Genomic DNA, 15016 nt, shown 5'->3' with positions numbered 1-15016 from the left:
AAGTCAGTGATCACACCATCGTGATTATCTGGGTCATGAAGATGTTTTTTGTACAGTTCTTCTGTGTATTCTTGCCATCTCTTCTTAATATCTTCTGCTTCTGTTAGGTCCATACCATTTCTGTCCTTTATGGAGCCTATCTTTGCATGAAATGTTCCTTTGGTATCTCTGATTTTCTTGAAGAGATCCCTAGTCTTTTCCATTCTGTTGTTTTCCTCTATTTCTTTGCATTGATCACTGAAGAAGGCTTTCTTATCTCTTCTTGCTATTCTTTGGAATTCTGCATTCAGATGTTTATATCTTCCCTTTCTCCTTGCTTTTCGCTTCTCTTCCTTTCACAGCTATTTGTAAGGCCTCTCCAGACAGCCATTTTGCTTTTTTGCATTTCTTTTCCATAGGGATGGTCTTGATCCCTGTCTCCTGTACAATGTCACGAACCTCATTCCATAGTTCATCAGGTACTCTATCTATTAGATCTAGGCCCTTAAATCTATTTTTCACTTCCACCGTATAATCATAAGGGATTTGATTTAGGTCATACCTGAATGGTCTTGTTGTTTTCTCTACTTTCTTCAATTTAAGTCTGAATTTGGCAATAAGGAGTTCATGGTCTGAGCCACAGTCAGCTCCTGGTCTTGTTTTTGCTGACTGTATAGAGCTTCTCCATCTTTGGCTGCAAAGAATATAATCAATCTGATTTCGGTGTTGACCATCTGGTGATGTCCGTGTATAGAGTCTTCTCTTGTGTTGTTGGAAGAGGATGTTTGTTATGACCAGTGCATTTTCATGGCAAAGCTCTATTAGTTTTAGACCCAATACACCCAAATAAATAAATAAATATTTTAAAAAATTCGGGTGAAGTAGTATCAAAACTTAGGCCAATATGGCATTATCTAGTATTATCATTAAAGGTATTTAAAACCTGTCAGCCAGCAACTCAGTATCTAGACTTTTACCCTAAAGAATCTTATGCTACATGTATAAAGAAGCATATGAAAGACATTCAGCACATTCCTGCTTGTTATTATGTAAATCAGGAAAAATCTAAACATCCATAGATAAGAAAAATAAATTGTGATATATTCATATAATCTGATACAAGAAACAAGTGAGTGAAATAGATCTTACATGTAAAAACACTGATAAATTTCAGGTGAAGTGAACAAAACAAATGCCGTTATCATTTACGTAAAGATGTAAAACATAAAAAAAACTATGAATACACAAATAGAAATTTTAGAAATTTAAATACACTGATATGACGTGTACTAATTTCAGCAAGACAAGGCTCAAAGCATCCTCCTCCTCTCCTAGTTTCTTCCCCTCCCCAAATCTGCTTCGTCTCTCATGTCCTAGCCTGCCTCTTATTCTTTCAGAAGTATATTACTTAACTTGGGCTCTTGTTGGATTTTATTTGATGTTTTGTTGACTATATTTGCATCCACATTCCTCAGAGAAAGTGGTCTGCAATTTTCTTTTTTTGTAGTATCTTTATCTGGTTTTGGTGTCAGGGTGATGGTGGCTTCATAGAATAAATTTGGAAGTGTTTACTCCTCTTCAACTTTTTGGAACAGTTTGAGAAGGATAAATTCTTTATTGTACAATTTGGTAGGATTTCTCAATGAGGCTGTCCAATTCTGAACGCTTGTTTGGAGAGAGGTTTTTTTGTTTGTTTGTTTGTTTTTACAGATTCTATTCTACTTCTAGTGATGTTCTGTTCAAGTTAACTGTTTCTTCTTGACTCAGTTTTGACAAGCTATATGTTTCAAAAACCTTTCCATTTCTACAATTTGTTAGCATAAAACTGTTCAAACTGGAGAAGGAAGTGACAACCCACTCCAGTATTCTTGCCTGGAGAATTCCATAGACAGGGGAACCTGGTGGGCTATAGTCCATGGGGCTGTAGTCGGACATGACTGAGTGACTTAACACTTTCACAACTATTCATAGTATTCTCTTATGATTTTTCTCTTGAGCATTTTTTGTGTCTATGTTCATCAGTGATATTTGCCTGTAACTTTCTTTTTGTGGTATCTTTACCTGGTTTTGCTATTGGGGTGATTGTGGGGCTGGGGTTGGGGAATTGTAACTGCAGGAAATGAGTTAGCTGTGCTGCTGCCTAGGATCTGGGCTGCCTCTGTGGTAGACTTCTTCTGGGACCTGTCTACTCCAGATCTAGTGCTAAGCTGTGGTGTGGAGGGAGCAGAGCTCATGTATTCTTGCTGGAAAACCAGTCACTGAATATTCCTGCCCAGAGCCTCTCTGCCTAGATTTAGCAATTGGCCACCGTGTGTTCCTATGGCACTAGCTGGTGCATGCATTGACAGTGATCATCTCAGCTCTACCCAGATCACAGCCCAGGTGCCCTGGTCTGTCTAGATTGAATCGTTGCCTTATTCTTGCACCAGGCTGTTGAGTGGAGCTGGCATTCACCCCTTCAGACTGGGAAGTGCAGCAAAGTGGCAGCCACCATTGCAAACCTCTCTCTGCTCTAACTGTTAGCAAGTCAATGCTCCTCACCAGTGGAGTCAAGGTTTCCACAGCCTATCTGTCTTAGCAGATTTTCCAGCAGGCAAGGGGGCTTGTATCCTCCATGCAGGACCCCAGGACTGAGATGCACAGAGTGAATCAATCTGCTTTCTCTCCAAGGTGAGAGCCACAAGTGTGGCCCTTCTCTTTCTTCCAGATCTCTCCAAGGGGAGCAGGTCCTGACATGATGCCTTTTTTTCCCCACTCTATCTGAATATGTGGAGGTCCTTCTTACAGTTTTGGTTGTATAAGAGATCTTCTCCTGGTTTCCCATTAGTTTTCTTGTGAGAATTGTTCTGCATGTAGATATATTTTTGATGAGTTTGTGATGAGCTCCATGTCCTGTTCCACCACTTTGATCCCATTTCAGATATTTAACTTATCAGTTTTGGGAGGGGTGGATGGGACATTCATCTCTACTTTTTTTTTTTTATTGTCTGATTTTCTAGTTTTAAACTATTCTAGAGTTCCTAGAATAAGTAATAGCTGATCTTATGCTTGGGATAAAAAAAAAAAAAAAAAAAAAACTTGCTCTCTTTAACTACCAATAATAATCATTAGCTTTTAGGGGTACATACGGACTGGCCTGGAAAATCTCATGGACAGATGAGCCTGGGAGGCTGTAGTCCATGTGGTCACAAAGAGTTGGACACAACTGAGTGACTGAACATAGCTGAAACACACAGGGGAAAATATTCATATTTTTAACTTCTAGGTTGTGGGTAATGGATAGTTATCATATGTACTTTTCTAATGCTTTGAAGTAATTCTAGATTTAAAGTTTCTCTAATTGAGGGGAAAAAAAGGATTTCCTAATTTAAAAAGATATAAAAGCAATTTTTAGCTTAATATAATATCAACTACTGTAATGTCTACACATAAGATTTTCTGTTATATCCTTGTTTAGATAATGATATTACTGAACACCATCCTAATTATATTTCAAAATATGAAAGCAATGCAACTCAAGACACAAAAATATTTACTAATTTTATGTATTATTAAAATGTTTAAAATGTCTCTTCTGGTAAATTACAAGAGACAAGCTAATTTCAGATATATGACAAGGCAATTAAATTTAAATGCTCTTCTGACTCTTGGCATTTGTTTTAAGTACTACATGCTAATATTTGGCTCTTTTGAAGTTTAGTATCATATTCTCTATTCAAAGTGAATTGAATTGCAGGCTCTGATAAATAATATAAATGGACCTTGATCTAGATAGAAACGTGCTTTTATTTTTATTGAAGTCATAATAGACAAATAGTGAAGTAAAAGACTGGAAATCAAAGTCTATATTTTTATCTTGTTTTGCTTTTTTTTTGACTTCACTTTTCATTACCTTCTTACTGGCACACAAAATGATGTGATCTGACCATGATTTACCTCTCCAGAATATTCTTGAGTTTCAGCCTCTGTCTTCTAGCCTCGCTTAAATTTCTTGAGTCACCATGCTCTTTTTAACTCTGGAATTTTACAGATTCTATTCAGATTGCTTGGAAAACCTCACTCTGACCTTTTCCCCTTGCTTACCTAGGCAGTTTTCAAGGCTCAGTTCCATTTCTCATTAAACTATCCATTATCCCCCAGTGAAAACTATTCTTCTACCATAGTCACTTGTCATCGTTTTTCTTGATTATCTTTTCACAATTTGCAATCCATTTAACATCTATTACACCTCTGTGATGACATCAATTCTGTGTATTTTCTTCATCATTAAAAAATAAGATAACACAGTGGCTCGTACACAAAAAGAAGGAAAGGAGAAAACTAAAAAGAAGTGTGAAGCTTTGACAGTTGCTTAAACTGATTCATATTTCTTAATCCATAAAATGATATTGCATCTTTCTTGCCTAATTCTCTATAGTTGTAATTGTAACATTGAAACCCTGTACAAAATATAAAGTATAATCATAAATGCCTGCTGGTTTATCTCTTGTTTATATATTTTTATAAGTCGAGATAAGTTTCCATTCTTTTCCCCAATGGGATTTTTAAAGTGTATGCTAGTATTTTTATTGGCCTGGATTTCCCACCTCTTTTCCATTTATGTACAGGAATGTTTATCTTACTTTCTTGTTAAGTTCAAACCCAGGGCATTTTTACAAAAGGCATTCAATTTATATATTTGATCCCAAATCTAAATTACAAATGTAAAATTTTTAGCATAAAAAGTCTATGCCATAATTTGTCTTCTGTGACAGTTACAGTTCAAAACTATTATGTTAATTATTTTTTTATATTAAAAGTTAAGATTGTAAAAAATTGAGAACTAATTTTCATTGATTTTCATCTCTTTTTCTAACCCATCAAGTATTACTTAGCCTTAGAACAGTGTATTTAAAGAGTAAACACTCAACAAATAGTGCTAATTATCTAATTATCATTCTTTTGTTAACTTCTTTTAATACTAGGATGCATTAGAATGAAGGCCATAACAGAGGGAAAGCTTTAATTGACTACGAACACCCCAACCAACAGTCATGGCTGCAAATTTTTCTGAAGAAATTATCACCAAAAAAATAACTTAAATGTCACTGGAGATAATTCCTGGTAGCTTCATCAGTAGAATTCCCAGTCGGCTAGCAATCACAGATAAACATATACTGTTGAAGTTGTCCCTAATTTGTAAGAAGGTAACTTCATGAGAAAGAATACAGGGAAACTATTATGACTCTCTTTCTCTAGAGAGAAACTGTGCTGAGGAAACTATAGCAAAAACAAAACTGATGTCAACCCAACAGTCTCTAACTTCAAGAAAAAAGGATCTAGTCATATTTTTCTAATTCGACTTTATTTTTAGGAAAAAAGAGTACTAAATAAAAAGGGACAGTTATTACATACTTTTTGTAGGGTAGGTCACAAAATACCTAATTAGATACTCAGCTAAATATGTTCAACAGAAATATGTATGTAAAACACATATTTCTCCCTAAGGAGATGAAAATTTGTTCTTGAGGGGCAAAAATATATCCATTTTATGTATAAGGCAAACATATTCATGCAGTGCATTAATACATACATTATATGTAGAATTAAAATTTCATTGTGGTGATGAGTAGAACAAAATGACTAAGAGGTTCCTTAGGGACAAGATAATGAAAACTAGGTTGAGAACCATGGGTCTGAAGTGACACTTTTTATTATCAAAATATGTAAGAGAATAAAAATACATGCTATGTGGATTAATTTTTGACAGTGAAAAAATAATTGACTATTATTAGTTCCTGTTTAATTTTTGTTAATATAACCAACTGGAATAATGCTTTAGAAATGAAAAAGCTAGAATATTTGCTTTTAGGAAAATAAGATGATATGAGGAAATGTTAGTCTCTAGAGTGAAAGTCTGGAGCACTCTGAAAATTAAATGTGGAGCATTTTGGAAATTACCTAGTTCATAGGCCTATGTGTAAAAAAATCACCATTAAATTTGGAAATTAGAATACTATTGAACTCTAAATAAATAAAATATTAAAATTACTGGATTGATGAGAGCTACACATTTAAAATGCCAAGAGACTAGATTGGACCCCATTTTGTTTAGATAAACAATTAAAAAGACTTTTAACATTTTTATTAAATTATATGCTAATAATGCTTTTTAAAGTTGATCAGTATAGAGAGCTAAAAGAGAGAAATCTCATAATGACTAAATTAGTATTTGGGCTAAAAGTCATAGACTCTTACCATCATTATCAAGTATTTAGGATCAGTTATTTTCACATCCATGCTTTAGAGACTGAGTTGGATGGTGACACATAAGAAGATAAGGTATTTGTCCTTGAATATCTCAATAATATAAGTGGCAAAAAAAGAACATAAATGATGGTTTTATTGTTTGGATTGATTGATTGACTTAAAAAAAAACTACATAGACATTCTTACATCTGTAAACATTCTAATTAAAGAGAACAGTGCTGTAGTGGCCCATTTTAATCTGATGATGCAAACCTTGGGATATATTACATTTTTTTCTTTCAACCTTGTGGCTTTTCTGTCTTATTTTTCCTTCAGTAGGCTGGAAAACTTTGGTCATAAATCTAGTGTCAGATCCAGAGCATGTACTCAATACCCCTCTTAAGACAGTAATTCCCTTGTGCTTTATATTATACTTACTGGTCCATGTTCTTACTTCCTTTGCTGTAATTCTCTTGAGAACATTTTTTATATTCTCTTTGGCATTTCATATAATGCCTTGTATGTAGTATGTCAGCTATGATTTGATGAATGAGTGAATAATAACAGAGAATAAAGGAACAGTGAGAAGTGATATACAGATCATTTATTAATAATTTAATATTGATAGCAAAGGAAATTAAAATGCTCAAAGAACCTACCCATAAAGCAGATAGTTCATTCTCAAGTTGAAAATGAATTAGGAATACAATCAGGGACTCCTTCATGGATGATAGTTGTTAATTACTCCTAGAGAAATTTTGAAAAAGCAATTGTGTACCTGGGAACACATAAAAAGAATTGAGACCCAAGCTTCCAGAGAATTGGAGAACCTCTGTCTCTGTGAGGTATAATAAAAGTCCTGGAGCACCATGCTTCTATGTCTGAATTGCGCCACTCTAAAATATATTAAATATCAAACTGTAATGTTCTCTAGTAAGCACTGTTTTAAAACTAGTATCTTTTTAAAGAAAATTCTGGAGTCCTTAAATAAGAAATTACTTAGATATGCACTCTCTTAAGGGAGATTAGAAAGCTAAAAAGGAAGTAGAATCTGATGTAATAATTAAGTCTATACATATCAGAAAGCAGAGTGCTAGTGAGGAGCTAAAAAGAAGTTCTCCCTGATTCATTATTTTCTTAGCAGCATCAAGAGGCTCTTTAACCAGTCCATAAGAATGCACATATAAGAATTATTATGTCCACCAATGGATCAAATTGCCAACATCCATTGGATCATAGAAAAAGCAAGAGATTTCCAGAAAAGCATTTACTTCTGCTTATTGACTACGCCAAAGCCTTGACTGTGTGGATAACAACAAACTGTGAAAAATTCTTAAAGAGATGGGAATACCAGACCACCTGACCTGCCTCCTGAGAAATCTGTGTGCAGGTCAAGAAGCAACAGTTAGAACTAGACATGGAACCATGGACTGATTCCAAATTGGGAAAGGAGTATGGCAAGGCTGTACATTGTCACCCTGTTTATTTAACTTATATGCATAGTACGTTATGCGAAATGCCAGACTGGATGAAGCACAAGCTGAAATCAAGATTTCTGGGAGAAATATCAATAATCTCAGATATGCAGATGACACCACCCTTATGGCAGAAAGTGAAGAGGAGCTAAAGAGCCTCTTGATGAAAGTGAAAGTGGAGAGTGAAAAAGCCGGCTTAAAACTCAGTATTCAGAAAATTAAGATCATGGCATTTGGTCCTGTCACTTCATGGGAAATAGATGGGGAAACAATGGCAACAGTGAAAGATTTTATTTTCTTGGGCTCCAAAATCACTGCAGATGGTGACTGCAGCCATGAAATTAAAAGATGCTTGCTCCTTGGAAGAAAAGCTATGACGAGCCTAGACAGCAATATTAAAAGCAGAGACATTACTTTGCTGACAAAAGTCCTTCTAGTCAAAGCTATGGTTTTTTCCAGTAGTCATGTATGGATGTGCAAGTTGGACCATAAAGAGAGCTGAGCACCAAAGAATTGATGCTTTTGAACTGTGGTGTTGGAGAAGACTCTTGAGAGTCCCCTGAACTGCAAGGAGATCCAACCAGTCCATTCTGAAGGAGATCAGCCCTGGGATTTCTTTGGAAGGAATGATGCTAAAGCTGAAACTCCAGTACTTTGGCCATGTGATGTGGAGAACTGACTCACTGGAAAAGATCCTGATGCTAGGAAAGATTGAAGGCAGGAGGAGAAGGGAACGACAGAGAATGAGATGTTTGGGTGGCATCACAGAGTCAATGGACATGATTTTTAACAATTCTGGGAGTTGGTAAAGGACAGGGAAACCTGGTGTGCTGCAGTCCATGGGGTCGCAAAGAGTCTGACATGACTGAGCGACTCAACTGAAGTGATATTTACCATATTTAGTATTGACTTAATATTCAACTGTAGTAGAGGTTGAGAAAAATCAGAACCAAGGACTTTTCTGTTGAGTGATTCTAACTCAATCAATTAGGAACTACACTCAATAAAGGAAAAGTATGGTATAGACTCAGGACTAAAAATGAAGAAGTCTAGAAACTTAAAGTTGTGGTTTCAAGCTGGGGTACTATGCAATATTATATAAGGTAAATGCAGACTTAGAGCTGATAATTGTTTTTTTTTTTTTTCTGATAATTGTTTTCCAGCGAGTTGAAGTGAATTGAGTGTAGGATTCACTGAAGTGAATTAGTATACAGATTAAAAACTGTAGCAGGATCTAAAGTATTTTGCCTCAAGATTTGTTGCAATAAACAAAGTAAAACTAACAGTTGGTTAACCTGTTTTTATAGGTATAGATATCCTACTATCCTTACCATTTTGTATTGATAAAGACCACACTCATTTTGAATGATTCACTAGAAAGATTCATAACTTTGAAAAGCTGTTATAGTCATGGTTTATTAAAGTAAAAAATGGGATTAGTGGTCCAGTGGTTAAGACTCCACACTTTCAATTCAGGGGGCACAGGTTCAATCCCTGGTTGGGAAACTAAGATCCCAGCTGTGCACAGTGCAGACAAAAAAATAAAAAAGATAAAGTGAGAATGATACAGGTCAAAATCCTATATCCTTTTGTATGCAACAACAGGTGCATAGGAGAGAATCAAGGAGAGACCAAGCACAAACTTCCAGTTATCCTCTCCCAGTAGAGTCATACAGAGAGTGGTTAATTCTCCTAACAACACTGTTTTACAACACATATGAGTTATTATCAACTAGGAAAACTCACTGAAGTCTTAGTGTTCAAGGTTTGTGTTGGAGGTCAAATTAAATAGATATGGAGTACTCATATGACTGACTGCTGCTGCTACTGCTGCTAAGTCGCTTCAGTCATGTCCAACTCTGTGCGACCCCAGAGACGGCAGCCCGCCAGGCTTCCCCATCCCTGGGATTCTCCAGGCAAGAACACTGGAGTGGGTTGCCATTTCCTTCTCCAATGAATGAAAGTAAAAATGTGAAAATGAAGTCGCTCAGTCGTGTCCGACTCCTAGTGACCCCATGGACTGCAGCCTACCAGGCTCCTCCGTCCATGGGATTTGCCAGACAAGAGACTGTAGTGGGTTGCCATTGCCTTCTCCATGACTTTGTCTACTCAGTCTCAACTACCCCTAGGTCAAACTGATACATAATGACAAGGACCCTACATAAACAAAACTAGGCATTTACCATAAGTCATATCATTAGCATAAAATATCTCATATGACTCCTGGTTTCGGTTATACAAAGATATTCTTATCAGTCAGGATATTCCAAGGGTTTAGTGGTTATGTCCCAGGAGCTGGTCAAAGGACAGTTTTTTCAATTTAGAATGTGGGTTTGAATACTCTAAGATCATTGAATTAATCCTTTACTGCACCTTATGATATTGAAAATTTTCTTTGTTCTAGTGTCTCATGTTGTGGATACTTTACTTACTTTTGCCAGGTTAAACATCTCAAGTATAGTTGTGTTGATTTATCTCCTACTGAATACCTTTTAATGACTTTTCATCAATTCCTATGTGATAAGATCTGATTTCTTAAAGGTTTATTATATGAAGTTAGGGGCCCTGAAAACCAAGCACAAGATTAGGATCCTAGCATAAGGGAAATATTCAATATAGTTTTTTAAAGATTACTGAATGAAACTTCTAAGCTTTGAATTATTTATTCCTTTTATTTTTGCTAACGAGGTCTCTCTTCTATCCCGTCCATCATGATGAGTTTTTAAACCATGTTCGAAGGCTTAGGTCAAATTTCACTCTTGTCATAAAGCCTCCTCAAGGCTTCATAGCAGAAACCAGCCCTTTATCCTCTGTGTTCTTATAATTTATTTCTGATATCTTCTTTTCATGTTCTACCTTGCATTATGTTGATTGTAAATGTATCTTTTTACTCAACTCTAGATGTTGGCTTTTAAAGACAGAGATCTTGACTCACTCATATTTATAGTACCTAGTATTTCTACCATAATGTGATACTTTGGTTTATTAAATTGAATATTGTAATTATTTAATCATTACTTTTTAAGGTCATATTGCTAGGCTAAAATAACTAACAAAAATGTAACTAATGTCTGCAAGTTTCTAATTGTTAGGCTCAGTATAAATCTCAGAAAAGTGGTATTACAAGCTTTCAAATTAGAGTAAATGAAAGAAAATTAGACCAAGCACATAAGAACACAGTGTACAGAACAACTGTACTGTATCCTTAGCGGGATAAGCTAAATTATCATTATTGATATGTTTCATCTTTCCTGCCTGTGTCCTCTTCTGAAGATGCTCTCAGGTTCAGGATTTTGGGGATATATTTGCCATCTTAGGTCTGAAATTAGTTTGATTAGTTTTGTTGACATCTATCATCTGAAAATATCTGAAATTTACCTTAGAAATAGCAAGAATACTAGCAGGAATATCAGTGCAATAATTAAATTTATGTGCATATTGGGAGGCTGAAGTTTGACATGTGAAACATGTCTAGAGACACTCTTTTGTTTAGGCTCCTGGCAATGTAGAAATGGTTGAGGTGGTAAGTAACACATAGAAATCAAGCCCCAAACTTAATTTCAAATATATTATTCTCTTGGATATCAGGAGAATATCTTTGTTTATTTTTATAAATTTCTCTGTTTTTCATGCTGTTGTTCTTCTTCTGTCTTTCCCCCTATATGCTCACATTTTTATTGTCCTATCTTCTGCCCAGTCTTTATTCAAACATGTTTTTATGAAACATCTTCTAGGTGCACGCACTTCACTGCATGTGAAAAATATGACCACCAAGAGATTTATTTAAACTTAATACAGCTTTATTAAGCTAGTATTCAGTGTTGTACCACAAACACTTCCACTTTTGGGGTATAACAAAGGCAGGTAAGACAGGGTTCTACATCTGAATAGATTATGGTATGGCTGGAGTGAATGATCTTAGAAGACACAGTGGTACTTTTCTGTGGTTATAATAGAAGAATGACAGAGGCTCTGGGAACACATTTGAGAAAGAAGCTAGTTTTCTAAGGAAAAGGAAAATTTCAGAATTGAAGTAATAAGAGAATTCAAGGAAGAGGGAAAATGTGGGGCAAATTCATAGGTCGGGACTACTATGAATCTATCTCCTGAAAAGCAGGGAAATTTCATATGGAAGACATTAGTCAAGATTAACCATTCTTCAACTGAGAGATTATAGCCTTCCCAGTCTTTCATCATATAGTAAACTTTCTCTGGCTTGAGTTCCACATATAAACAAATAATTTTTCAGTATACTGGGTCTAGGATTAATGAAGCCAATCTAGAGAGCAGTCACCAAATGAGAATAATTGTTTCCCCATAATGTTACTCTATGATTAACTGACTATGCCAGTGTGTTAAAGGAAACACTGTGAAAATTAACTTGGGAAAACTTTCTTTCTTTCCTACTGTATCTCATCAGGGAAAAAGTGTGACTATTTGCACAGTTTCTCTACCTGTCTCATTCTTAGGCTTGCTTCAAGGATTTGTACTTTTCATATGTGGTGTGAAAAATATTTTACCATCTGTATAATATCAATGTTCTACTCTACCTCTATGTATCAGCTTAATATCTTTTATTTTATCATGTATCATGTGTTCTAAGAGGAAGCAGTTCAACAACATAGATGGTTAAACACTGAACCAAATGTCTAAGTCATTGCTGGATTTATCATGACAGGTACTCCACTCTGGACAAAGATGAAGATCAAATTGTAACTTGGTGCAGTAGATTAGACTACTGTTTGATAATAATCAAGCATTATTTCCTATTAGTGTGGTTAGGACAGCATATAGTTAATAAGAAGTTTTTGAGATTTTTAAAAATATGATTATATATTAAATAAAGTTGAGAGGTAACATGAAGAATATACAGCTTATATTTTTCTTAAGCAGAAATAGGGACATTGTTCTATTTCGAAGGGCACCTGTGTTAATAACCTACTTCTCTGTTTATAGGAAAATGTTGAAGGAGGAGACTGTAGCCGCTGCAAATTTGGGTTCTTCAATTTGCAAGAGGATAATTATAAAGGTTGTGATGAGTGCTTCTGTTCAGGAGTTTCAAACAGATGTCAAAGCTCCTACTGGACCTATGGCAACGTAAGCAATAAATAGCCTTTGAATTCTGTGTGGTGCTCCATGGGGCTTCTTGCTATTGTCCCTCTGTAAGAAATTAACTTTTTTTTCTTGTAGTGAGTTTCTACTTAAACTAATCTTGGAGAAGTGATGGAATTTTCTTTCAAATACTAGCTGTCTCTTTGACCAAAGCCTTTAAGGTTTTGTACCAGTGTGTAAACTAGAACTTCTTGTAATAAGTCAACAATGGCACCCCACTCCAGTACTCTTGCCTGGAAAATCCCATGGACAGAGGAGCCTGGTAGGCTGCAGTCCATGGGGTTGCTGAGGGTCGGACATGACTAAGCGACTTCACTTTCAGTTTTCACTTTCATGTATTAGAGAAGGAAATGGCAACCCACTCCAGTGTTCTTGCCTGGAGAATCCCAGGGACAGGGGAGCCTGGTGGGCTGCCGTCTATGGGGTCACACAGAGTCGGACACGACTGAAGTGACTTAGCAGTAGCAGCAGCCTTTTCAGTGTCCATGATTAGTATGTGAAGCAATGATGGAATTAATGCTGCTTTTGCCTCAAGGGCAGACAGTTCAACAGAGAATACATCTGATTGCCATAGGAAGGATTATGAATTGCATTCACCAGTATTTTTGGTATACACATTAAGAGAAACTCCTTTAACAGCTATGTACATAATACCTATTACCCACCAGTCTTTAGTTGTGGTTTGTTGTTACCATAGCTCTTTCTTTGTTAAAAGGAGAAACTAAATTTGAATAATATCTTCATTCTTAATTGATTTGGAAAAGTTCAAGTTATTACATGTTTAGTGGTGGTGATGGTGGTTTAATCCAACTTTTGTTGCTTACTCCATGGACTGTTGCCTGCCAGGGTCCTCTGTCCAAGGGAAGAATAGTGGAGTGGGCTGCCATTTCATTCTCCAGAGGATCTTCCCAACCAGGGATTAAGCCTAGGTCTCCTGCATTGCAGGCAGATTCTTTACCACTGAACCACCAGGGAAGCCCTGGGATATTCTTCCTCTACCATAAACATAAACATGTTTCCCTCCTACCTCCTTTGCCTATCATACACTCATTGATTTTTCATCCCTTCACAGACAGCAGTTTTCCTCCTTATGAAAGAGGACCTTCAGGGAATTTCAAATAGTTTTTGTGGCAGCACTTAGTAGTACAAAATACAAGGAAACAGGCTGGAGAAAGGAGGAGAAGCCTACAGAGGGGATGAGAAACTAGACATACATGGTTGAGTTTACTAAGAAGTTGAGCTCTTATCCTTGCAGAGTAACTGAAGGATTGTAACAGGGGGTGTTGTGATTAGAGTTGGACTTTACAAAGATCACTCTTTTAATAAAACTGAATTCCAAACACTGCTGCCTTTCAGCTTTAATCAGCTAACTAATCCTTAATACAGCTATGAAAATTTTCTCTACTTGTGTTGCTTTTAAGTCTGAAATATTATGAGTAGTTTCTGATTGTACTCTTCATACCTAAATGAACCTGTGTGTACTTTATCAAATATTGCTTGTGGAACAGATTTCATAGAACCAACAGCAAATGAACAGCTAGTCTAACTTCACCCTCTAGACTGTTCCATTAATGTACAAAAGTTTTATGGTTAGCAGAGGAGCAGAAGTAGCATTCAGCCTTGTACTTCAGAAACTAGGTTCACTGATATTTGCATTTCAGGAGTTTTTCTGGAAAGAACTTTCTATGAATCGCACTGGGCTGTCCTTGGAGGTCTGATGAATGATGTTAGAAAGGGAAGAGAAGTAGCATGTATCTTGCTGCTTTTCTGTCCGATAAACTTTCACTGACTCTCTCTCGACAAAGGCAGTCCCAGCAGTTCCACAGCTTTAGAAGATATAGAATCAAATGACCTCTACATGAAGAAATTTTTAAAATATTTCACCCATATGTGATCACCATTACCATTCTGCTACCCATTACCCACAACGCCAAGCAGCTCACACATGACTAGTGGGTCCCTGGTAGCTGCAAACCTCTGTATCCAGTGTTATGTCCTGACTAGGTCGGTTCAGTTCAGTCACTCAGTCATGTCCGACTCTTTGTGACCCCATGAACTGCAGCACGCCAGGCCTCCCTGTCCATCACCAACTCCCGAAGTTCACTCAAACTCAAGTCCATCGAGTCGGTGATGCCATCAAGCCATCTCATCCTCTGTTGTCCCCTTCTCCTCCTGCCCCCAATCCCTCCCAGCATCAGAGTCTTTTCCAATGAGTCAACTCT

The 15016-nt window shown here is 36.4% G+C and overlaps 1 protein-coding gene across 3 annotated transcripts in view; it reads left to right on the top strand.

The window, feature by feature from the left end:
- The window catches only part of LAMA2 (laminin, alpha 2), a 705371-nt gene that overhangs the window by 310042 nt on the left and 380313 nt on the right, over positions 1-15016 (top strand). For all 3 annotated transcript variants that reach the window (XM_010834646.1, XM_010834645.1, XM_010834644.1), the window contains exon 11: positions 12639-12779. In XM_010834646.1, coding sequence (XP_010832948.1) covers positions 12639-12779 — 141 coding nt within the window. The remainder of the gene's footprint in view (positions 1-12638; positions 12780-15016) is intronic.

This window comes from Bison bison, unplaced genomic scaffold (genome assembly GCF_000754665.1).
Source record: "Bison bison bison isolate TAMUID 2011002044 unplaced genomic scaffold, Bison_UMD1.0 scf7180017864035, whole genome shotgun sequence".
NCBI classification, from domain to species: Eukaryota; Metazoa; Chordata; class Mammalia; order Artiodactyla; family Bovidae; genus Bison; species Bison bison.
This window is presented reverse-complemented; position numbering and strand designations above follow the sequence as displayed.